General features: G+C 37.0%; 1 protein-coding gene across 4 annotated transcripts in view; it reads right to left on the bottom strand.

Annotated features, from left to right (window-relative positions):
* DLGAP2 (DLG associated protein 2) overlaps positions 1 to 25,961 on the bottom strand; it is a 312,584-nt gene that overhangs the window by 37,553 nt on the left and 249,070 nt on the right. For all 4 annotated transcript variants that reach the window (XM_026845663.1, XM_026845660.1, XM_026845661.1 and 1 more), the window contains 2 exons: positions 22,177 to 22,324; positions 18,355 to 18,574 (listed from right to left, as the gene is read on the bottom strand). In XM_026845663.1, the coding sequence (XP_026701464.1) occupies positions 18,355 to 18,574; positions 22,177 to 22,324 (368 nt within the window). The remainder of the gene's footprint in view (positions 1 to 18,354; positions 18,575 to 22,176; positions 22,325 to 25,961) is intronic.

Here is a 25,961-nt window from a genome sequence, read left to right as displayed (position 1 = left end):
AAATATCCATAATATGGTGAATAAAAGGAAATCCCAGGCATGCAGAAAATGTTACAATATGTGCAAAGCTACTAGACACTTGGACAACAAGCAAAAAATACATGTAATACCAAGTGAGTTTTGTCTATTATACTTCAGTAAGCCTTAAATCCTTAGAACATACACTGAAGGGGTATATACCTAAATACAATGAATATGGAAATATGGATATCAAAAAGGGTCTAAAACACTGGGAGAACTAGTTATGCATAAACAGAACTAAGACTTTTAGTCTGATGAACAGAACAGGTCTGAGGCTGGTTTAACATAAATGTTGTCTTGCAGCAAAAGGCTCAATAGAACATCCAAGGAAGTTCTACAGATGCAGAATTGTGCCACTACTGCTTCCTTACAAAATTTTAGATTTCATAGAGATAGATATTTAGTCATTAATATCACACAGCTGAATTTTCTAATTGTCTAAGCCCACTATACTTATTTGGTAATAATAAGATCATTTATGTTATGGAACAGGTTTTTTTCCCCAAAGCATAAAATTTGCAATTGATACAAAAATGCATTGTGATATAGCTTTCCCTATTCCCATACAGGAAAATCAAGTCCAATTAATTTCTTGTATAATTTCAGAAAGATAGAGAAAATTATTCTGTTTCCCCATATCAATAATGCTGAAGTAGCATAATGTAAGATGCAGAGATCAGGACAATGAATGACTTAAGTTTTGCCTTCTTCTGTTGTTAAATGTATTGGACATTCCAACAGTGACTCAGAAAACCTTGGGATTCGGGTTACTTGAGTCCAAAAAGGATTCTACAAGAGTTCCTCTTTCCATTATACAAATATGGGCTGATGAGCAATGCAGTCAGAAAGAGTGCCTCTCTCATCATGATTTATGAAATGAGGCTATGTTGTAGCTCTCTGGAGAGAAGAGACCAGTTTAGGAATTTGATAATACCTGGGACTGCTGAGCCTGTATCACCAGTTTAACCTATGGGAAAAGTGAGACTAGAGAAGACTGCTTTTAAATTTTCTTTCTTGATAATCATAAATAAAAGGGTGATCATAAATAAAAGAGCACTAGGCAGAGCTAGGAATTGAAAACCTTCCTTTGAAGCACATTTTGAATTACTACTGACACTGCTCAATTCTGGTACAGATTTAGAGAGTCTTGCTCTGAGCTAAATTGCTCTAACAGATTGAGACACGTGAAAACATGCTCTTCAGATTCTGAGACTGTGTGCTTTTTTTGAAGTGCTATCTTTTTGTCCTATCACCAATCTTATCTCCTGTCAGTTTTGTAACCAGCAGTTAAGAAGAAAGAAAAAACCAATATTTTTCAGATGCTTTAGGGTATACAGAAAGTTCATGAAAGAAGGGAGAGGCTGTAAAGCTTGGAAATTAAGAGAGTGTCCTATGAGCTCAAGCAGTGGCTCTAAGGATTGTCCACTAAGAGAGCTGCCATAAAATACTGCTCCCCCACCTTCCCCCTGAAAACGTAGATGCAAGTGATCAAAGTGCTGGGAAACATTAGAAATAGAGACAATGGGGTGAGATAGGGTGAACAAAATCCAGAACAGAAAGATATTTTTACCTGTAAAACTGGTTATCACTGTTTTAACTAATTTACTGTCTTTCACTGTCTGTCTTCATGCAAATAATGAATAATGAAACATGGTAAATATGATAGTGAAACATCACAAGCAAGTATGTCCCTACTCCTCAGGCAGCAGATCACTTCTCTGTCTAATGCATATAAATTTTAAACTTCCGTTGCAACCTTTCATAGCTAACTTAATCTTCATTTACATTTCTAAAAAAGAAAAATTCTTGTAGTAAAACCAAAACAGTCACTTGCTTTTTCTTTTTTTCCCCTAGGATTGAATATGTTATTCTGGAAATTTCTAATTGTTTCAATAGAGTGACATCTCTTGAAGCCACTAAGTATTACAGTTACTGCAGTATTCTGGCAAGCACTTGATCATGAACACTAAACGGGAATTTAAAAACCAACAGATGTTCAATAAGGAGAAGAAATCAGGAGAAAGACTGAAAGTTTGTGAGAAACTGGCAACGCATTTACGGTGAAATACGGCATGAAGAAATATGACTAATTTCTAAGCTACAGTTACAGAGATCAAATATTGAGCAGAAAAAAAAAAAAAATCCATCTCTACAGAGTTAATGAATACATATTTGGAACAACAGTTTCAGAGCCCAGAGACCTGGGACTAATTGGAGACTATAACAAAACCAGGTAAGAGGATGGAAGTGTGAACTTGTGAGGCAAATCTTGCCACCAAATTCTATTTGCTTTAATCACTCAAGCAGTTCTACTGAAGTAAATGGGATAGCTTAGATGAATAATGTAAGCAAGACTTGTCTTAGATAAACTTGGTATGTGTTGCTGACTTAAGAGATGACTACATAACAGATTAGGGGCTTGTTAAAGGAGAAAAGTAACCCTGTAATCCATAGTTTACTGTTCATGCTTGCTCTTAAGTCTCTAATAAATAAGTACTGGCTTAAGGTCTGATGTGTGAAATTTTATGTCACTTTCGAGGTTTTTTTCTTTTAGTTGTTATGTCTGTGAATGTTCCTGTTATCATCAGTGTTGATGATAGGGCCAATTCTATTGATGATAAGGCCTAGCAGTCATACATACCACGTTATATATGGGAGGAAACGTTTCCTTTTCCTAATAGAAAATTAAGTTCATTTTCATTTATCATCCCCATTTATCATGCTGATGGACAGGAGCTCCTGACAGCTTTGCATTGTTTGCTACTTCTCAAAATTTCTTGGCCTTAGTGGTCATTATTTCAAAGTAAGCAACATAAACCTCCTCAGCGCTCCTTCATGCCTTCCCCATTTTTTAGTCCACCGTTCTACAAACTCCAGAGCTGTGGTGGGTTTTGCCATCTCTGCAGGGAGGGCTGGTGGTGGGCAGTGCAGCCCCTGGGCACCAAGCGCTGGCCAAGGACAGTGCCCGAGTAACTCCATCCAGAGCACTGGTGCTGAAAGCTGAACTGGGAAAAAGGAGACTGGGATGGAGGATCCTTGTCTTCAGTCGCAGCAGGACAGGCTGTGTGTCAGAGCCAGCACGACAGCTGGGGGCGAAGCACAGAGTGAGGACAGGGAGTGCAAAAGCAGAGTGCCAGGAGGGCAGAGCTGCTGCAGTCTGACTTTAGACTGATCTAAAATGTGGACTTTGGCAGAAGCAGAGACATGCTTCGTGTTTTGACATCTAAAACATCAATCCTGGATAATCTTCTATTGTTTCTGTGGCTCACAGAAGATGACCAAAGATTTCTGATTTCTTTAGTTTTCCGAGTAGTTTTAGTGTGTATATGCTGGGCAGTCCTGATATTTCTCTCACCAATTCTGCTGCTGAGCAGTGAGACTCAGGCAAAGTAAAAGCAACACCCTTCTGCCATGCTGTTAATCAATTTGTAAAATCTATAGCTGCTCTTAAATGCAAAGTAAAGTAGATGGCACAAGAGGTAAATATATCATTTTAATTTTTAAACTAAACACAGAAGGAATTATGAAAAAGAAACTTTCAGTTGTATTCAAAGGCTATCTTAACATGGAAAAAATTATTTTTTGTCTTTTTTAATAAAGTGGGAAAAATATATATTTTTTTAGCTCATAAAATGCAGTCTATCTCCATCTTTTAGCTTATGATCATCAACCAAAAATGATAAAAATGCTAAAAACCTGTTCTAATTCTAAACTATTATGGGTATTTTAGACTTCCATTTGAATCAAAGTATTAACTGTTCAGGTACTTGCCTTGCTTCAACATAAGCATCAGCAATTAGCTTTACTGTATTTTCCTTTAAGGAAGGACATTCTTAGAGAAATGGATTGAAAACACACAAAATGGCTTCTGTGCTGCTTCATAGTGGGCTAGACTAAACGATGATGAAAACCAGGTATAAGTTGTTAAGGAGAAAGGAGCAGGTAGCAATGCAGCATAACATGCATTAATTTGTCATTCAGGCAGGAAAACATTGAACACATCAATTTGTTTTTGTAAGGATCATTGCCTTTATATAAAGACTGTCGTGCCCATTTACACCAACTCCAGTTATCTTCTCCTAGCACATACATATGACTTACATTTGATACCTTAACTACCAGATGACCCTCGCATATACAAGATTGCCTATCAGTGATGAACTTGGCACAGAGATGGCTACAAGTGACCTGTTTTGTAAATGGAATTAATTTTTCCTATGTGCTTTGTGGTCCCAGTCAGGAAGCACCAGTCAGAACCAGAGCATCAGACATTATGGACACACTGCAGAGTAACCAGGAAGACAATCCCAGCACTGGAGAACTGATAATTTGATGGTTTGGACACATACAAGAGAAATCCAAGGAAAGCTTCCTGGTAATTCATAAGTAACAGGATTTTTTTTTTTTTTAAATTTAATTAATATAACTGGAAGTGAATATTCGTCTTAATCTACACTGAATTTCATTAAACTTGCCTAAGGTTACTGTTGCTACAGCCATAGAAATAAGTCAGTTACTCTGCCCATATTTCAGTGCCACACAGTTCGTACTAGAAATAAAATTACTAAAATAATTCAATTTAGATATAACTTCAGGTTATCCGTAGAGATTCACAGACAAAAGGCAGAAGGAGAGACATGATATATTTGATGAAATATCAGTGGCCGTAGGTGACATTCAGAACACCTTTCAAAAGACAGCCTTTTAATAAATCACTGCTGTTGGTCCATTTGCAAGATAGACTCACCTGACGGGTTTTTACAAATCAATATAACCACTAAGCACTTAGTCAAAATAACATTATTTAGGCTGAGATCACCAAGTTAAATGGATGATGAATTTACATGAAAGCACCATCAATTAAAGGAAACGGTTGTCCCTTATGACACAAGGCAGGAGTAAACTGGATTTTCTGTTTTGTAAGGAGGTTTATTCTGAAGGAGGATAATTACTCTGCAGGGAGTATGGATCTGCCCTGGAGGCAGAGCTCCCAGGGGCATGTTGCTGCAGGCAGACAGGGCTTCTCTGGGGAACCACAGCACAGGCAGAAATAGTGCAGACTTCCAGGCTGATGCTAGATCTTCTGCTTTGCACAGAGAAGGTGAATGCTAACTGTGAAACCATTTCAGAAGAGGAAAAAGAGACCTTCTCCTAATGAAAGGCCACAGTTAAATCTAATCCTGTATGAAGAGAGTGCTCAGTTATTGGTATAGCCTGTTGACCATCATGAATACTGTTAGCCAAAGGTTTTTACAGTTTCAGCTAACATGGCTGTCCTTGAAATGCACTGAAACCTCTTCACTATGCTCCATGATTGCCATCAGGACCTCTAAGCTACTCTTAAAATAAAAATGTATGTGCGGATACATAACAGTTCTCAAAACAAAGAATGATGAACATTAAAAGACTGTTAAGAAACCAAAGGAGACTTTTGAGAAAAAAAAATAAAATCTCAGCCATTAGAAGAGTTTGTTTCCCACAAAAAGAATGAAGTCTTTGATGATTTTTCTACCAAGCCATGGATGTCAAAAATAAGAATAGAAGTCCCTATTTAAAAGAGAGGATGTTGGGACACATCTTTTTATATATGTGTCTTGCCAACTTCCATTATACACTGTTCTCCAGTGTAAAACATAATTAAAAGGAGACTGTAGTGTCAAGCACGCCAGTTTAATTTTTATGAAGCAAATCTGACTTTTTCTAAAGTCAAATTCTGAAATGTTAGAAAGGGTTTTCCTTCTTGGATCAGTAATACCTTTAAAGTTGAATCATAACAAGATGCTTTAGAAATGCTTAGTTTTGACACATGTAGCCTCTGGTTAAATTAATAAAAAGTAATCATCTAGAATGAGAGGAAAACATTAAGATAATTTACTCTGTTTCAATCTAAGTCTGCTGGTTTTGGTGTGTGCCATTAGTGGCAACCTCAGGGACCTACACCGATGATTTGAGGGTCTACTTTCTCTTTTCAATGCTGGAGCAGTATGTGCTCAGGCTTTGCACAGAAAAAAAAAAAAAGTTTTTGCTTTATTACCTGACCCTAAGCAGTGCTAACTGAATATAAATGCAAGTCCTTCAAAGTACTTCTCAAACAGATCCACTTTGCCCTTAAATTGAAACATCAGCTGTATGTGAATGCAGGGCAGGTGAGGGAGACACATCACATCCTCGTACAGACCAGGCTCCTCCAGCCCTTTTCTTTGCAGCTTCCTGGGTAGGTCTACACCTTTGCCTGCTGCTCTGCTAGTGAAAGATCCTATAATTTCTGAAGGTTTTCCATGTTCAAGAGTTTCTCCATTTGTGAGGTAATGAGAGTGGTTTTTTGAACTGTAAGGATATTCAAAGCTTGCAAAAATAGTCATTAAAACTTATCAATGTCATACTGTTTTAAATTATTTAACTATTTTAATTGAATCTTGGATAGATTTCACTCAAATATAATCAGAAAGATACTTTAGTTATTAACCTATCTTCCTGCTTTTTCCCTTTTCTCATTCAGCCCTTTACAATGAATCCTAGCCAGTAAAGGGACCAGGTAGTTTCTCAGCAGAGAGTGTCTTTCTGAGCTTGGATATCCGTGAAAAGACTTGTTTCTTGCTTTCCAGATTAAGTAGTAAAAAACCAGTGATATATTCACAGTGATATTTTTGTGAGATATTTTCTTGGAAAGACTGCTTACACCCAGATGAGTTTTATCAGAACAATTGATATGATGAGCTGCATTTTATTTAAACTAAATAACCCAAAGCATTGTCTAGGTGGTGGGTATCTAACTTCCTAACCTTTTTTCCTGATGGGTCATTTTACATGTATCATGTTTAGGTAAACCTGGATATTTCTTACACCCTAAAGTCAGATATTAATTGATGGTCTGATGTTGCCATAGTCCATGGGGGCAAAATGCTGCATTTATCCTGTGCCAATTTTTTAACTAGGGTCTTTTAGTAACAATGAATTATATCATACCTTCAAGACAGTATTTGAGAACTATATATCTTACCTCATATTAGTCACTTAAAAAAGTCATCCAAGCCTAAGTTAGTTGTCTGATCTCTTTAGAATTACTGGGAGAAAAATAAGTAACTCTGGGGGCAACTCTCACCCATTTTAGAGGCTTATTTTACCCAGAAATGAATCATTCTATGCAGGTACCTACTTTTCTCCATCAATTGTAAAGGGAACCAAGGACAACCAGCTCAGATCAGGACATCTAATTTTGAAATGCTTAAAGGGGTGAGATAAACTCTAGCCAATATCTCTGTCCCTGTGACAGCACTGATAGAACTCTTGTATGCACTGGGACATAACCTCTCCTGTCTTCTGTAACGTGTGTACATTGGAAAGGTGGGAGCTTCATCTCCTCTGCTCCACATCCCCTGTGAGCTGTCTGTTAAAGCAAGCCTGCGTGGAATTTGCCTGCATTCATGACTGATTCCTAATTTCCTGATTCCCAATCCCTTCCGCTGCAGTTACTACATAGCAGCTAGTAATAGCTTGTCCCAAGGTTCCTTTGTAGCTCCACAAAGGTATTAAAAGCAAACCCTCTGTATTTTGGTAGTTTTAAACTGATTGCAGTTTTAGGCACTGGACTAGAACATGCTGTTAATCCCACTGAAGTTGTTGATATTGAAGTCAGTGGAATCAGACCAATTCACACGAACTTGGTATCTGGACCATTATCCTAACATTATTGACATAAGCAAGATTTGTGCTTCTTATATAGGACTTTTTAAAAGAGATTTTTTTAAATAGCATGTCACTGAGACACTTCTGTCATATGAATCCCATATAAAGTGCTACTTTTTTTAAGCAGCATCTGTTTTTGACATCTCTCTGCTAAACAGAATATATATAGCACTTGTGAAAAAAGACTGAAATCATTAACATGACATATAACCTCAATCAGAATTTAATGGGGTAAGGCAAAATCACTGGATGGGCGTGGGTTTTTTCCAAAGATCTGTGTTGTGCATCAGGTTAGACTCAATATTAAGAGTAGATCCTTTTAGGCTTAAGCTTTGTACATCTATTTGATTTTGTACAGGAAACTAACAATTAAGTAGAAATGTGACCACTAAATTTGGAAAAAGCTGAAGTCTAAGTACACACTACAGTCTCCCAGGGGGAAAACAGTCTAAAAGGAATTACTGTAATCAAGTCATTCCGTACATAAGTTGTTACCTCCATATTGAGGAAACTTAAGTCTGTAGGCAGCTCATGTTACGTAAATTATAAAATCTGTTTTGACAGTGTAATTAATGTTAGTCTCAAAACAGAAATGCAAATCAAACAAGACATCAAGATCAGAAACTGTAAGCCTTTGCCAAAGTTAAGAGATGTGGGCAACACAAACCTCATGGATTGCTGATGGACTAGTTACAAAGGGTTCTATTTTAGATCAGTTAATTAGCAAGAAATTATAGCCTAACCAGCATCCTGTAGATGGCAAGGCAAAGTGCTGACAGCTGTTTTGCTCTTTTAAACAGTTCCTATGTGCCTCTAAAATACTGAGGTTGCATTAAAAAACACCATCTCAGTTTTTCAGTTACAGGAAGGAAACATATACCTTCAACTATATTTCATTTGCAGAATGTATGTCCAGATTTTCAGGAATACAGATTGCATTTGTCACGTCATCAAAACAGTAAGAGACAAAGAGAAAGAAGAGCTCCAAAAGCTAAGAGTCACTCTTACTGGGCTACTCTTTTCACATTGAAAAAAAAATAGGAAATTTGAAAACATTTTTCAGTAGAATCAAACCAATATTGCCGCAATTCTGTACTTAAAAAAAGACGTCTCCTCTTGACTTCCCACGTACCCTTATTACTCAAGTCAAATAATTTCCATTAGCCTCCTAAACCCACTTACAGACATACCATGTAGGCTTATCATTGGTTTTATTTCTATATTTTCTGTTCTCATTCTTGCAGTAACTACGTGCAGCTTGTGATTTTCTTTAACTTACAGTAAGGAATTCCAAACTGAATAGCACAAGAAAAGTTTGCTCAGTAAATCTTAAGGAAATGTTGCGCACAATGGAATAATTTTAACAGTGTATTATGACAATGGTCCTACATAAAAAATTTAAATGATTGCAATATATTTTAATTGAAGATAATTTAATACCTTTAAATCATTCTTTTCATCCACAGAGAGTGACAAGTCTGGACACAATCTCAGAGTGAACTTTTGAGACTGGCAACATTATAGGCAATAGTCAAAGCAAGAAATCACTTTACCCAAGATGCAGATGGAGTCAGTGTCAAAACCAGTGCTCAGAAAGCTACTTGCAGGCTGCCAGCCCTGTATTTAGGTGCAGCAAATGATGCTTCTGGTTTTTGAGCTCTCAGCCCTCTAAATCAGTCAGAGCATGGGTCTTTCAGTTATCCTTGTTTTCAGTGGGACCAGGATTTAATCTTTGGTTTCAGCCTATAATGCAATTTGAATAGGCCTGACTTTTACCTCAGATCTATAAAAGTTAGCTAGCTATATTATGCTATCATTATAGACTACTTTTACAGGCAACAGAAAGAAATAGGGACATTCAGAGGACAACTTCTTTCATAACAGATACCAATCCTAAAGGACATAAATCACATTCCATTGACTATAATAGGATGTTAATGTGACTGCCTTTGACAGCTACATTTTAGATATGTGTATTAGATGAGATGAATTTTTATGATTGAAATATTTATGGGTTTTTTGATTGGGGGAAGGAGACAAAGAGTGGAAATATATGTATTTTTTCTGGACACAGAACTATTCCAAAAGATAAAGAAATGCATATAAAAATCATGACTCATTGATATGTCCTTGATATTCTGTTCTCAGCCTCAGAAAGCCAAGTGGTAGGTTACTTATTTCAAACTCTAAAGCTTCCCTAACCTTGTTTGGATGTCTTCTAGTTGCCCTTGAGTAGTAATGAGCTGATTGGATTGCTCTGATATTTGTGGATTCCAGTGTGTATATTTTAATTGACTGTCTTTGACTATATCAACTGAGATTAAACCTTGGCCTTACAGTGAGTACAGAGTTTGTTGGTAAGTATCAGGATGCTATTAGGTGAATGTTAGACACCTCAGTGTAGGTAGGGGTTTGACTCTCTATTGGTGCACAACAGGTTCCATACACTGTATTCAGTCTGAGTCAAACTCACCTAGGTGTCTAAGACCTTTTTAGAGGTACTAGGCCTTCCTGTCTAGCCTACAGCTGCATGTCCAGAAGGATGCAATTCTCTCACAGATCCCATGTGGATGTCTCAAATGTCTCAAACAGTACCAGTCAATTATCTTTGAACTAATCTCAATTTATTGCATGGGAAGTTAGACAACTAGTTTGCACAATAGCATCCATGTTTAGATGACTTGATCTGGAGGCAAACACCACACCATTCAACTAAACTGTCTGGCCAAAGGCTAATTCTGTCTGGTCACACCCTAGAAATGTCACCAAGTATCTTTACTTTCTCTGATCCTCTGAAAAAATCCTTTCAAGTACATTTTAAGTATCAGGTTTACCAGTTGCCTTTCTAGGGTAGACCTGAGTCCAAATCAAATTCTTGACATAGAAATGGAGACTTCAGTACAAGCTTATGTTGATGAAACTCCATTTCAGGGAAGTGAAAATAGAGAATGGTAGTTGCTGAGAGGATGGCAGAGATGCGCAAGCATCCCAAGAGGTTTTTTTATATTAACAAAACAGAATTTTCCAGAAATAAAACTAAAGGTAATTATAGAAGTTTTTCTCCTACTTCTGTGCCTCTCTACTGACATGCAGATATGGTTTTATTTAGTAAAGAACTTGCTTTGTCTCTGCCTTCAGATTCTTGTGTTATTGGGAAAGATTTGGGTACCAGCTACCCACTAGCATTCTCTTCTCCTGAAAAAGGCAATTTTGCAAGTTAGACATAACATCCCTCTGGAGAATTACATTTGTAAGTGGTGAACATTAAGAATAATGTCCTCACTGTGAGGCAGAACAGTAGCGAAAGCACCTGAACTTGCCTCCCTAAATGCTTGATAATACATTTTTGGAAATAGCTTTACTAGCCAATGGACATTCTAGAAGTGGAAAGGGTCCCTGTGGCAGCAAGACCTGACGTGCTGTAAAGGAGTTTATTGTCAATTTGAAGTGCAACTCTCTTTCTTCACACATACTCACTCTCTTGGTCCCTGTGCCTTTGCTGGGACCCATAGGAATTCCCCTGTGGCTGCACACACAGTTTTCTGGGAGAATTTTCTTATTGTAAAGAAGTTTAGCAGAACACAGCTCACATGCCTGTTGTCCCAAAAATGTTACAAAGTGAAGGACTAATTTGTCAACAAGCAAAATCGGGTCAACTTCAAGAGTTATGCTTAGTTACACTAACTAAGCCCTGATGGATGAAATATTACAAATAAATTAGTAAAAACTAGTGTCAGGATGCAATCAAAATGATGTCTGTACACCCAGCACAGCAAGCATTGTAATTCCAGTGCATGTGTCATCATTATGACTCATGACATATATGCCTTTAACAAAATCCAGGATTGAATACATGCAGAGCTTCTGAGAAGACTCCTTAGAGGTTTTTTTCATTCACGAGGAACACAGAAGGAGAAGCACTGGCAGGAGAGGGGTCGTGTTGTCTTTTTTACTAAAGGTACAAGGAGCCATGATGAACTGGTGCTTCCAGGCTCACCCACCCTGCAAGCTTCCCCCAGCTGCACAAACCCACCTGAAGACAAAACACTCTGGCAACCTCAAGCTAAATAGCTGTGCTGAGAATTACTTTTGCCACTGTTAGCTTCTATCATGCCAGGAAGACTTCAGACACTGAGCAGTGAATCACCTTCCTTGCATGATTTTGTTTTCTTTTTTTTTTTTTTTTTTTTTCCCCATGTATAATATCATACAGAAAATGAAGCTGAGAAAACTCTGTGAAAACTGATCCCATAGAAGAGCTTTGAAGCAAAATTCTGCCAGGGGAGGGAACATGGGTGTCCTTTTTAATAAAGAAAGAACAGCTGTCAGATAAATCTAATAGGTTACGGAGGAATTATGTTAAGCACAGAACAGGAAGAGCAAGGGAGAAACACTCATTAAACATTTTTTAAACTAACCATAGATGGAAGGCAGTGACTTCATTTTTTATCTTTGCCTCTGCAGATCATCTATACGAAGGAGAATGAAAATTATGAAAAGTTCCTGGATACTGCTCCAACTGTTTTCATGCCTCATCAGCCTGAAGAAGCCAGGCAACCAGGCAGCCCTTGATTAGCACAGCCTTACTCCATCTCAGGGAATCCCAGACATGAACAGTTGCAATGACCCCTTGGCCATTCTCTCTGTTCAGCTCCTTGAACTGAAGGGTTTGTGTCACCTTTATCCCAGTGACTCCCTGGGACACTTCCACCATGTAGAGCTGCTATTAAACAGCAGTGTCAGCATAGCAGCAGAGCTTCAATATATTTAAAGGAATTAAAGACTAATTATTCCCCCAGATACACCCAGAGCAATGAAAATGATGTGTGCGTATCCAAGTGTAGAACTGGCCTCATCGTTTGTTAGTATAAGATTTATTCTCACAGTATAGGCACACAAGTTGGCACAGCATCAAAGTATTAATTCAGGATCCCCAAGTGCTCCCACTAATAGATGGTATGTTTCCTGCAGAGAGTTAGAGTGCCAGATAATTCCATGGAGCCCCAACAGTAATTAAGCAAAGTCAATAGGCAAATTATAATTGAGAAAACAGCCTTCTATATCTTATTTGGACTTAAGGCTTGGTGATTTTTTAAACATACCTGTTTTGGATACTGGTGCTAGCTATTATTTAGCAATGGGTACCAGTAAAAACCTCTAAGACCCAGCATTTATTTCTATAGAGAGAACAGAAATTGTGAAGATGTCTTTTCATGCATATGTTTTCCCCCATTAGGCTTGGTTTTCCTAGCCATAGTGTGTTGGATTAAGAAAATCCAAGCAGCGACTTGGATGAAGTATCTCATTCTTGAGGAAATAAAAGAAAATCATGCATTTATTGATCTTTTAGGAAGTGAGGAGCATGTTTTTCCAATTTTTATATTTATATACATTAATAAAATCCCCTCTGAGACTTCTCCAGGCTGAAGAGTCCCAGCGCTCTTATCCTTTCCTCATGCCAGAGATGCTTGAGACCCTCTGTTTTCTTAGTGATCCTTCACTGAACTCCACTACCTCCACATGTAGTAGTACCACAACTTTTGCCTGCCCTTAGTACCCTCATATCTTTAAAAAAACCCAGAAAACCAAAAAGAATAAATACTGTCATTAGTGTTCAGATAGCAACAAGAGAATCAGTCCTTTGTGGGTCTGCAGGGGTATTTGTGCTATGGAACTTCTTGGCGAAATATTGTATCCTCATGTCTTTATGTTTTCAGGTACGTGACCATGCAAACTATTTACTGGAAATGAGAGTTTCGTGGCTAAATATCAAACATGTGCTCTAAAAATTCAACATACATAGCCACTTATTTAAAAAATGGAAAGCTGAAAATAGCTTTAAGTCAGGCGAAAGGAAACCTTCAATTCCTCGGGCATCTGAGTAATCGTATGAACTGTAATTGAAAACTCCCTCATGCAATGTGACCTTGTTTGAATTAATTGGTTTTGGAATTAGTGCTCAATAGTTCAGTAAATGTGGAATTCTCTGAAGTTTAGTCCTTGCCAAGCAGAGGCTACTGCCTGAGAAAAGTAAAATGGACAAAAGACAGTTCCCTACTTCTCATATTTTTCAGTGGATTCTTTAGTAAACATGAATTTAGTAGAGCCACCTACTATGAATTAGATCAAAGGAAGAGCATATACAACTGATCTGACAGGTTTGCATTATGCTACATTTTCTAGAAAAATTAAGTCATAGTAAAGCAGTGTACTGGACAATTAAGGCTAGTAACTATACCCCGTGAAATCAGCAGTGCTTTATGTTAAGTTTTTCTCAAGATTGTCTGGAAATCCCTGAAGTGGGAGAAGTGATCTTGGACTACACTTAACATAGGACAGAAATCCAGGTGTCTTTATGTACCATGACTCAATTCCCATTGTACTGAAGTCCATAGTTAGGTATTTTTTTTCTGTTGTTAATTATTTCATTAAAAAAATACAGTTCTAGCCAAAATACATGAGTTACAGGAAAATATGAAGTAGTTTTAAGAAACTGAAAATTATGGTCCCTTTTATTCATCAGCCTAAAAGCAGAAGAACTTGAGGTCAGTCACTCAGTGCTTGTTTCTGGAGAAGGATTTTGTACCTCTGACTGGAGTGTTTCAGTTCCTCCTTATACGATATTTAGTCTTTACTTCTTTAGCTGTTTCAATGTGCATATAAAGCAATATTCACTGAGCAGATATCCCACCTGATGGGTGAGTGTCCTGAGCAGTGGGCTAGAGCAGCAGCATCTCTCTCAATAAAGGTTAAAGTGTTTTATGCAATCTATATGTACAATGTAATGCTATCAGAAGAAAGTGAGTGTGCCCCCCGCCATCTGAACAGAAGATAAACTGGTGTTCAGGTTATCCTGGATGGCCAAATGTGCAAGTACCAAATTAATCTTTGTCTCAGAGAACAGACTTTAACATGTTCTTCTGCTTCACAACAGACCATCCTAACTGCTATCTCCAGTACCATTGCAATAGAGTAAATATTTTTGCATTCACAGTAAAACCAAACAGCAGCAGGGAAAAAAAAAAAGTGAGAAAACATGCTGAAATATTCTATAATAACTTACTCTATGAAGTAAGTCATATACAGGAGTCTCTCTACATATAGGACATGTAACAAAAATAAGTTGAGCTTCTCAGGCAAAGAGGAAACAAGGGAGAGAGTGGTTAATATCTTCCAGACCTCCTTGTTGGTTATGTTTTCATAGTACATTCCAGTGTTGTACCAAGGTATTTGAATTACTTTTCAGTAAAACAACTTTGGTATTGCAGGAGGAATAATATGTTACTGCGGCACTGCTTCCAGCCTAATGCAATTTGTTTCCCAACAGCCAGGGCTCTGTGCACTGAGCTGCTGGTGACACAGCTCCGATGAGACCTCAGGTAGCTCCCATACCTCCCCACAACACTCTGCTATGCTACCTAGATGTTACCAGGAAGGAGCCTTCCAAACTGACAGCTTAGCATATATATGTGCAGATATAGTTAGTCAGTAGGGAACCAAACTGGTACGACATGAAAAAGTGACCCAGGTTTTATGAACTCTTCCTGAGAAGTGAAGCATTGCTTGCAAGAGTAGCAAAGATGTAAGGGAGTAGTAGTTAGAATGACTACTGCTCTCTGTGACTTCCCATTCAGGAAATTATATGTTGTCAGTGATGGAGGGACAAGGTGGGAGGCGGCAGCAGCTGGAGCTGTATTTTCTCAGCTGTGCATCTGACAGCTGTGACTGGATACAGTTCAGAGACAGAAAGCATATGCTGTCATTCAGGGCTTTTAACATGAGTATTTTTTACTGGGTTCATTATCTCTTTACAAAATGAAAAAGGATGGCTAGAAATGCCCTAACCACAATGAAATATGGGTCACACAGAGTCCAGAGTTACAGAGTGCCATCAATGCTGGCTGACTCCTCTGCATTGTCACTTGTCTTATTCATTCACACCTGGGGCAACAGGTAGTGCCCTATGCCTTGTCACACAGTCTCCATCAGAGGTGAAGAAGCCTCGTTCCACAAATTCAACTAGGTGTGTCTATGAAAAAGTTATGTGTTAATTAGTACCATAGATGTTACCAGTGAACCACTGGGCTTTCTCTATAAAGTTGTATACATTTAAGTAGAGCTAGTTACTGATCATTCTTTTTCCATGTATTAGAAAACCCTGCTAACAGAGTCCATTAATATTGTCTCATATAATATTCATTACAGTTGCAACCTTCCTACCTTCTGAATGCTGTTAATGCATCTAGGAACATTTTAGGAAACTGCATGTTGTAAATATATATTCCATATTTTTGTAATTGAATTCATAGATCAAATATTACATTTTTAATTTTAGATTTAAATTTTTTAGTCACATGAATTAATTTTTAGCTAAGCCTGTGTGTTATGATTTAATTGCTTTACAACATCGATAAGAGGCAATCATGACCTATATCAATAAAATTTCAAGTAATAATTAAATTGCAATGCCTGTTAATTTTCTAAGAAATTGCCTTAGTTTCTTTACCAAGATGAGTTTGTGACATTAGAAGCAAAAAAAGGAATTAATGTAATGTAATTTTCCTAAGAATTCAAAAGACTGAATTGGAACTGAAGGCTGATGTGAAACTTCGACCTTTTTGACATTTATTTGAATTAAGTCCATAAAACCATCAACTATCTGCCAACAACATTTTCACATTTCAGGCAACAGCTTCTTCTACAATTTTCAGAGAGGGCTAGAGAAGTAAGATTTTTTTCTTTTTCAATTATAGTAATGATAGGAAATGAATCACCTCCCCCCAAAGTGATGGGGTCTGAAGAGAGAAATACAGGAGAGTTACCCCTAGGGTTTTAAAAAGGAGAACTTATTTGGCAACCGAAATTTTCAGTTAATAGTTAATCACTTCATCCTTATTCTTGTTGTAAATCAAATAAATATTTCTAATTTGAATATTTCTATAGAAGCTAAGGACAAACTTGCTCAGTGGTACAGGGATATTTTGAATACAGAACCACACTCAGAACTGTATGCAGTCCATAGCTTGGAAACAGTTTTGGTTCAGGAAACCATCTCAATCTTTTTTCTCCACGATGTCCGTATCACCTCACCACAACAAAGGAGAAAGATTATATATTTGGGTAAGAAAATCTATCTGATAAATAATTTCTGAGATGAGGGAGAAACCATGTGTGAAAGAAAGGTTTTCAAACCCACAGTATTTAACCAGTAGACTGCTAATCAATGCAAAACATTTTTCATAAGTATGAAAACACTGGGATGCAAACATATTTCCTCCCTAATCTGGTTATTTTCTCAAACATAGTCTATTATTCAGTTTTGTTGCTCTAGAGCAAATAATTTCCTTTCAGTGAGAATTTTGGGCTTATCTAGCATATAAACCCAAGACATCTTAGGTTAAACCCAATCAACTTGGTAACCAAAGTAATTCTGAAAGTATTCGAATTCAGTACCTGGAGTCAGATACCAAAATACACATTTAGTTGTATCTTTTGCCACGGAAGGTTTCTTCATAATACTCATACAGTACTATACGACAAAGATAAAAATTAATCTCTGGGGTAGCAATAAAATCTTATTTTATATTATGATAGCACCTCTATTAAACATAGGACAGAAACATCCCTAGAGGTGGCACTGCAAACCACAGTTTCTGGTTTTACACAAAGTTATATATAGCAATTAAAATACTATGCTCAAGATAAAATAAAAACTGTGCTACTTCTGGAATGCAAATTCATATTATTCAGCCTCATCTTCCTTTCTAAGCTCTTACTGTTCTGTTATACAACAGATGTGTCAAGCAAATAATTAAAAAAGTGTTTTTGCATGATACATTCTGAGCTCTGCTTTTTCAAATGAGTGGCCTGCACTGCAATTTGATAGTACACGGCAAGGACAACATCATAATTCTGAACTGAAATTAACATATTTGGAATCATAAAAGTGAATTTGGATCACTTAACAAAGAGTATGTATTTGTTATTGATTTAATTTTAATTATTTAGCTTCTATCTGTGCAATCTTTTCTCTACCAATACTAAAATCTAATATTCTAAAATGAATAAAGCTATAATCTTTTCTAAGTGATTAATAAGCGAAAAGAAAGTTGCCAGAAGAATGTTGAAAGATCCTAAATGTGAGTGGTATAACAATGAATGCTAATGGTTACTGATGGGTAATAGCAGATGTGTGAGGCTTGCCATAATGTTTATGATTCAGATTCAAGTATTTAAAATCTTGCTTCTCTTTTTCTTTTGCTGCTTTAAGGATCTAAATTAAAATCAGTGCAGCTGATCTTGTTTAGAAGATTGGTTACCTGATAAATAAAAATACGTAAATGTCTAACAATATCTAAATTATACCATTTGCACTTGCATTTTTAGATTTGTGCCTGGATAATTGTGTGTATGGGAAATGGGGGTCAGAAATCCAGGTCCACTATACTACGCTTGCAGGACTCTCCCTAGAAGGAGCTTATTCCAAGCTGTAGCTACAATGGGACAGTATTACAAACCTGAGAATACTGGTATCAAATATTATCACTACACAGGGAAATTGTTTCCAGTGTCAAAAATCTTTTTACAAAACAAGTTGACATATTTTTACATACAGAACAATGGAAGGGTCAGTGTAGATTTGCTTACCTGTGGTTGACCTGATAGTTGAGGTGATGTTGGAAGATGCCATCGCAGGTATACATTCATCATCTTGGGAATAGCCTGCCTGAATGGCACGCAAGTAACTGTGGCTTCTTGTTCGGAAACATCCAGGGAGGTCAAGGGCATCCATTGCCTGAGCTTCAACTTCACTAAACACTGATTCACACACCGATTCAAATTGCCCATTAACCTCTGCTTCACTCATCTGAATAAACAACAACAATGCATTTGATTTTTGACTTGCTTTTTTGTGATCATCACGGCCTCAACATCTCAAATGGACACCTGTACATTGATGAAGAACTGTTTTAGCAAATAGTTAAAATGTAGTAATCCCTTCTGATCACATTCACATTTTTTTTAACTTACATCAGCTGTTTATATGTATATAGTAAGTATATTACACATGCCATACAATTAATTTTACATTTAATGTCTTTTGGCATATTCAGAGGATTGTAAATACATGATTTAATGGTAACTAGCAAGATCACTCTGCATTGATAGAAATTCATGTTCTGCCAGAATAGGAGAACAGAAATAATCTATACTAATATTAGCCCTCAAAAGGTAAGGGTGGATTGCCTGGGCTCCTAACTTGCCAGCAAAGTTCACTTATGTGGACATTTAGCCTGTGTGTCAGGTTGTTATCTTCCTCTCACTATAATCTCACTATCTCATACTTGAAGATGTGTAAGTTCAGAGGAGGTGACGCTTCTGAAAGGTTTGAGAAATATTACATCAAGAGTTGTGTCCCACGAAGCATGTGAAAGGATCTTTGAAATAATGGAGTGAAAAGTGGTCAGATGAGACAGTAATCTTGGACCATCTTTAGCTGAGAAGAGCCCTAAACCAAACTAATTTCCTGGTTAACTGGGTCAGCCATTCAACTACTGTGGAAAAAACAAGATGCAGCCACTACTTCTGTCTTTTCTTCAGCAGCATTATCTTAAGTCTGATACTTCTGCTATGAGGTGTGCTGAGAAGCCCTGCCTGTCAGAGCACCCTAGATGTGCCTACCTGTGTCTCCTCCAAGGATGTCCCTTTGGGGGATTTCAGCACCACTCTCCAGCTTCCTGCAGGGTTTGAGCAGCAGCCAGCATCTACCTGCTGACTCTGCCCTGCAGATTGGGCATGATGTAAAACTTTACATTTTTAGGTAGCTTTCATGATAAACAGGGTTTAGTCAGGCTGGTCAGGCTTAGGGAACCTCTAGGTAGGGAACTGTGTATTCCAGTTTTGATGATGAGTGCCTGAATTCTACCTACATCATTTTTAACAGGTTCTCTGAAGTCAGCCCTATCCACCTGTAAATATACCTGAATAATTCAAAATTATGTTTATCCAAAATCAGATAGGAAGTTGACACTGGACAGACAAATGCATGACCTCCTGTTATGTACTCCTGATAAAATTTTTTTTTAAAAAGAGAGTGCTAGAAATCAGAAACAGTATAAACACCAAGTTAAACTTGTTGAGTTACTAAACAGCATGTCCAGCTGATATTACTTTTTCTATACAGCTGCTAAGTGCATTTTTCTTTATTACTGTTTCTAGCACATTATTCATTATGGAAAGAGAGTGAGTGCAAATGTTTCAAATGTTTTAGGATTCTGATTAAGTAAATGGAATTTTCATATGGAACTTCTAATTATAATAACTGATATTTAAATTTCATATAAGACATTTTTTCTACTAAATCTCTTCTGAAAGGAATTACATTACCCTTCACTAAATTTGCTTCTAATAAAGTTAAGTAGACTAATGCAATCTCAAAAATATATATATAAAAAAAAATCTCACTCTGAAATATTTTGCGTACATCATTGATCAGGAAATTTATGGTAAATGTAGTCCATAAACACTTTAAATCCTAATCACTGCTTTCAAGCTAAGGTCACTGACAATAGAAAAATAAAAGTTTTAAAACTTAAATTAAAAATATAAACCATGGAACCCAGCATCTTTCTTTACCCTTGGCCAAGAGTGAAAAAGGAAGGATCTCACAAAAAAAAAGGCATTAAAAATACCACGAATCATACAAACTGCTATTATGTAGATGGGACAAGAAGATGATGGTTTCATGGAAAAAGAACAGGAAACAGCAAAGGTTCAAAACTTGTTATTTTAATGCATTTACTTTGTGTAGTATCTATTGCATTTATTACTGGTCTGGAAGCAGCTGAGGTAGAAAGCATGTGGTTGACACAAAATGAACACAGGTTAGTGAAGACTGGAAAAGAAAGTAAGGAACTATATCCAGCAGGTTTAGTTAATCTGGCCAATTGAGCAATCTACCTGTAAATGAAATCTATTGTGGACATCTTTCCAGGTAATGCACATTTGAATGAAGAATTTTAACCACTGCTGAAACCAATTAGTCATTATGGACAGTTCAGTGAACACCTCCGTGCATAAGTATGGTCAAAGAGGCAGAATTGTTCTATATTATAGCATTGTTAGGTGACAGCCAACAGCTCTTGCTTTGAATGCAGAATCTAATTCTCGTAAAACTTTCTCAAAACCAGAGTGTAATAAAAATAGAAAATAACCAAACCAGGATAATGAACACCAAGGCATGAGAATGATGAGGACAGGTTTCAGAAGGGAGCTATGAAAAATAATGAAAGGTTTGGAAAATGACTGACTGTCTGTTTCTAATTCTGATGCGTGCTATACAAGATTATACTTAGGTTTATCCCACGTAAATTAAAGAATTTGACTGAAGGGCATTAGTCAGGCGACTAGTGCCTTCCAACTCTCAGTGGAGATTGACAAGTATTTCCAGAAGGCTCTAAGCCCATTTGGGATGTGCATTGTCCTGGAAGAAACTCTTTCAATCCATTAATTACAGAGGAAGCTTTAGTTGTTGCCTCAGTTAAAAGCCTCAAGTTAGATGAGTTGAATCCAGGCCTGAATAGCCATGCAATGCAAATTGAATGTGGATGAATATAAAATTTCTTTAAAAAGATTTTTTTCACTAACCATTGTGCATAATTAGCTACTATACCCTTAGGTGTCTCACTAAATGGTCAAAGAAAAATAAAGTAACATGTGTCTGACAAGAGGTCAGGGCCCACCTGTCATGAAGCAACAGAGGGAAGAAATGTCAGGATCAATGAACATTAGAAACTTTGGAAATTTTATGTAAGTCCTCTGCTAAACAGAACATGTGCATACTTCATAAGGCTGCTCGCACTTCAGGCCTGATTCAGGTCTCACTTCAACATGAATTAGTACTAACTAAGCAACATAAAAACATCAGGGTGGAAAAACGTCTCTTTTCAGAAGTCCCCATACATCGAAAAATTGATGGGACTTATTCTCTCACCCAAGAAGAGTGAAGGATTGAGTTTATAGATGAATCACTGCTCCTTTGGAGCATAATTATTTCAATCTATATCTTAATCTGGCAACCCACATGTAGTGAAATCAGAGTAGATATTTTCAGAGGATGAGTATTGTAGGAGTGTGCCCCTTACGCTCAGTCTGAATCTTCTTAACATTTAAATATTTAATATAGACGAAAAATGAAAATACCAGTATTAATATTTTTAATGAAAAATAGATGGAAAATATTATGCGTGACAGTGTCCCTTTGCTTCTAGCAATCAGTATTTTTCTTGAAATTCTGAACAAGAATTACATTCCTTAGAATGTAAATTCCTTAGAATGTAATTAATTACTTTGACAATTCACATCTTCAGTTTGATATTAATTAAAAAAAAAACCCTAAAACCATTCACTAGTAACAACTCTCGCATCTGTGATTAACCTATAAGAAAAGTTATAACAAGAATTTCCCACCTGACTAACACAGCTGGCCTGACTGAGCGTGCTCACTGCTCTCATATAGCTCTGATTCCTTGAGCGAAACTTTGGGGAATTGTAGTTTGCAGAGGGATCCAGGTTGTGACCCCCAGGCACGTCACTTGCAGTTTGAAGGTAGCTCTGACTACAAAGGAAAGAGGAAGAAAAAAGGAAAGGGTGTAAAACTACAGATGGAATCAATTAGGACACTAAAACCAGTAATTTTTATGAGACTCACAAATCCATTCCCCAGGGTCCAGATGTCTCTCTGTATAAAGTATCATAGATCTGTTGTAGTCACATGCCTTAGCACAAGCAGAGATTCTGTCTGCAGTTCTGCTACCTAGATGATATGAAACTTTAAGGCTTTACTGTATTTAAACATCATCAACCCTCCTGGCTATTAATGTTGAACTTTACTAAAAGAGAATGTCTAGGTCAACAGGAACAAGAATCAGAGCTAAAGCACAAACCAAAGTAACTAAAAATCTTTCTTCATAGATAAAATCTGCTACTTGTCATCTGGTTTTCATCAGGGTGCTAGGCATCAAGAGACCTTTTATCTTCAAAAGATTGGTATATTTTTACAAAAGATCAAAATATCCCATGTTCAGCTAAAAAAATAGATTAATAAAGTACTCAGAGCAACTGCACAAAGCTCTAGAAATGTTTTTCTTACAGCACTTCTCCCAGTTTGGAGGACTGGGACCTTAACACGACACTGAGGCCCTTACAGTATGCTTTCACTACAAGAGTAGGCTAGTCTTCATGTTTTATGTTAAATATATTGATTATTTATCATTCCAGGAAAATAAATAGGCGTAAGAAAATAACAATACTTAAAATACAAAATTTTAAAAAACATTAGTCACAAACAAGGTTTACCAGAGCTCTCAGAACCTCTGAAAATCAGATTTTAGAAGTCATGTGACACTTATCCCTAGACATCATTGCATAAATTAATATTTCAGAAAATGTTTGGTTTCATGTATTAAACAGGTAGTTCTTATATTCATTCCTTAAAGGTAGCTTTGACAAAAATGTAGTTTCTGGAAACAATAGATTGTGCCAGTTGAACATCTGTCAATATTGGCAATACAGTTATTTCAAACTGAGCTGGCAGAGTTACTCAGCCCAGCTGTGACTGTGACACATGCCCAGGCTGTTGGGAATTTTCCTGTGAAGGGGGAAGCTTCTTTCCTGGAAGGACCAGACCACTCAGTGAATGAGAAAGCCACAGGTTCAACTCCTGGTGCAAAATAAGGCACAAACCAGGATCTTGTTTCTTAGTCCATATTTATCAAAGATTGAGCGTGACCATAGGCTGGTGCTTGAGGAAGGACTCAGCCTTCCTCACTAAGTGGACACAACCTGAGTTTGGGCTGGATGCAATCCCTGAGGAGCACTTGGGAAGGAATCTCAGACCTTTTATCATGACTTTGATTAGAGCAGCAAATAGTGTTGAGGTCCATCTCCCTGGGTGTCCATGTCCTTTGATGTTGGACGTGTGATGACCCAGGATCTCTTCACAATCACCAGCTGCAAGAGCAGATAAGATTTACGGATCCACTCAGCCTTATACTTAGGATATCTGTTCCCAAGCACTTCCACATGTTCTCCCTGACTTGGCCATCTCAGGGTCAACATAAGCATAGCCTTGCTTCCTCAGAGCATCTGCCAATGATTTGGTTATCTGCTCCTCTAAAGCAGGCTGCCACCTTATTCTTAAATGAAAAAGGGCAGTTTTGTTTTCATCTTGGTGCAAGACAGGTATCTTTTTGAATTCTTAAGAAATTTCCCCTAAGAAAAAGCTTTTTTTTTTTTTTTCCTGTCTTTATTCAGTGCCTTCTATGGAATAGTAACCTTACAACAGAGGTAAACTATGTAGAAACTATGCTATAACTGCTAAAACCAAAATTAAAATGTATGAGATTGATGTAGGCATGTGATCTGAGGTTAATTAAGTCATTACAGTCAAAGTGATTTGCAGATTTCTGATAGTGGGTCTAATTTGGTTTTAGATGATGAAAACAAGAACTGTAGCAGGTTGGTTGTGGTTTTTTTTTTTTTGTTCCCATAGGTATGAAGACAAATAGATTAGGCGAAGGGGTGTAGAAATTCCCTATCTATATTTAGTTGCTGGATGTAACTAAACCTCCTTTCTTCTATAGGCAGCAGGCTGATAACTGTTACCTGCTTTGTGTCATTCTGATTCTTTGCATATGCTTTACTAAATCTGTCTGGTATTGTTAATTTAGTATTTTTCAAAACAGTTAAATGAGTCCCATCTGGACCTTCTAGATACTTGTTATCAGGTGGCAAAATCTGGGATTCTGAGTTCAGAAACAGTTTGTGAAAGACATTTGAGGTTTCTTCATTAAAACATGGGCCACATTAAGAAAAGATAGAAGCAATATAATTAAATTATAAATTATTAATTATTTTATAAACTACTTAAGAATTAATTAATTAAAACTGGCTCCTAATAACTGTCTCTTTTGCTAAGTAATGCTCAACAACCTAGTATTTCATTACGCACATAGTGGTTCCTTGTGAGTATTGGTATCATTAAATCAATCAACAATTTCTAGAGCAATAATTTCTTAGGGAAAGAAGTCAAGTATTCCCTGGTACTGCTAAGCAGCTGAGTTTTGATGGACAAATTTGGACATTTCCTGACAGTTAAATAATCTCTCATTTATCAGAGGACAGCAATTGATTCATAGGACTGTAGCAAAATAAATGTTACATGTATTAGGCTGTAAAAGCAATTTCACATCCATTAGATTAATGCTTGGAAATTTTCCCTATAAAAAGAAATTATTCTTTTTAATTTCTAAGATATACACGTGAAGTTATCTTCTAGGATATATGTGCCAATGTGTGTTAAAAAAGATGATCTTGCTATAAACTTGATCCAGAACCAAAATGCCATAGATCCAAAAGTTACAAGGGAAAGTTGCTCTCAAATGTCATTATCTTTTGCTCAAGGAACTTTCTTGCTTGTTAATACTACAAAACACATACCACATGTGACATTGATAAATGCTGGCTTCTTAATGACAACCACTCTATCTATAAACTTAGAAACAAAATTCTTGACCTTCATTTCCAAAATACCACAACTTTATCACTTTGATAAAATAAAATAATTAAATAAAATAATTTTTCTTTTATGCTTTGTAATAGATGATCAGCTGATCACTGAAGAAGGGCAAGACAAGCATGAGCACATGAGATGGTTTGACAGTTCATCTCCAGGACCACAAAACAAATACACACAGTAACATCAAGGAGGTGACTCTAAAGTTTGGTATTATGGAAAAGGTACCATGGAGGAAGAGGATGAGACTAATAGGAAAAATTAAATTGGTATGTCAGTTCTCCACATTTGCTTTTCCAAAGAGACAAAAATCACAGGAATGGATCCCCCTTGAGAAGATTTTTGCCCTCTGGTGTTGCTTTCCATTTTCTATTGACTTCAGAGGAAGTCCAGGGCAGCTAGGAAGAGATCTTGAATTTAAGAAGTACCTTAGCTGCAAGCAAGGCTGAAAGCCTAGAGAAACTTTTGGGTAATAGAAAGTCTCATGTAATGACCCTGCAGCTCTTGAGAACCTGTACTCTAAAAGCAAAGCTTTAGGACTCCCAGTGAAGATAGCTAAATTTGCAACAGCACTTTCAGCGCTCAGCAGACTGCCTGAGTGTATTCAGGGAGGACAAAATACTGTATTATAACCACATAAGGTGAGCTACAGCACAGCATGCTTATCTGGGACAGTATA

The sequence above is a fragment of the Athene cunicularia genome (genome assembly GCF_003259725.1).
Source record: "Athene cunicularia isolate RWA chromosome 3 unlocalized genomic scaffold, athCun1 chr3_part1, whole genome shotgun sequence".
Lineage (NCBI taxonomy): Eukaryota > Metazoa > Chordata > Aves > Strigiformes > Strigidae > Athene > Athene cunicularia.
Note: the sequence above shows the minus strand (reverse complement) of the source record. Positions and strands in the feature narration are given on the sequence as shown.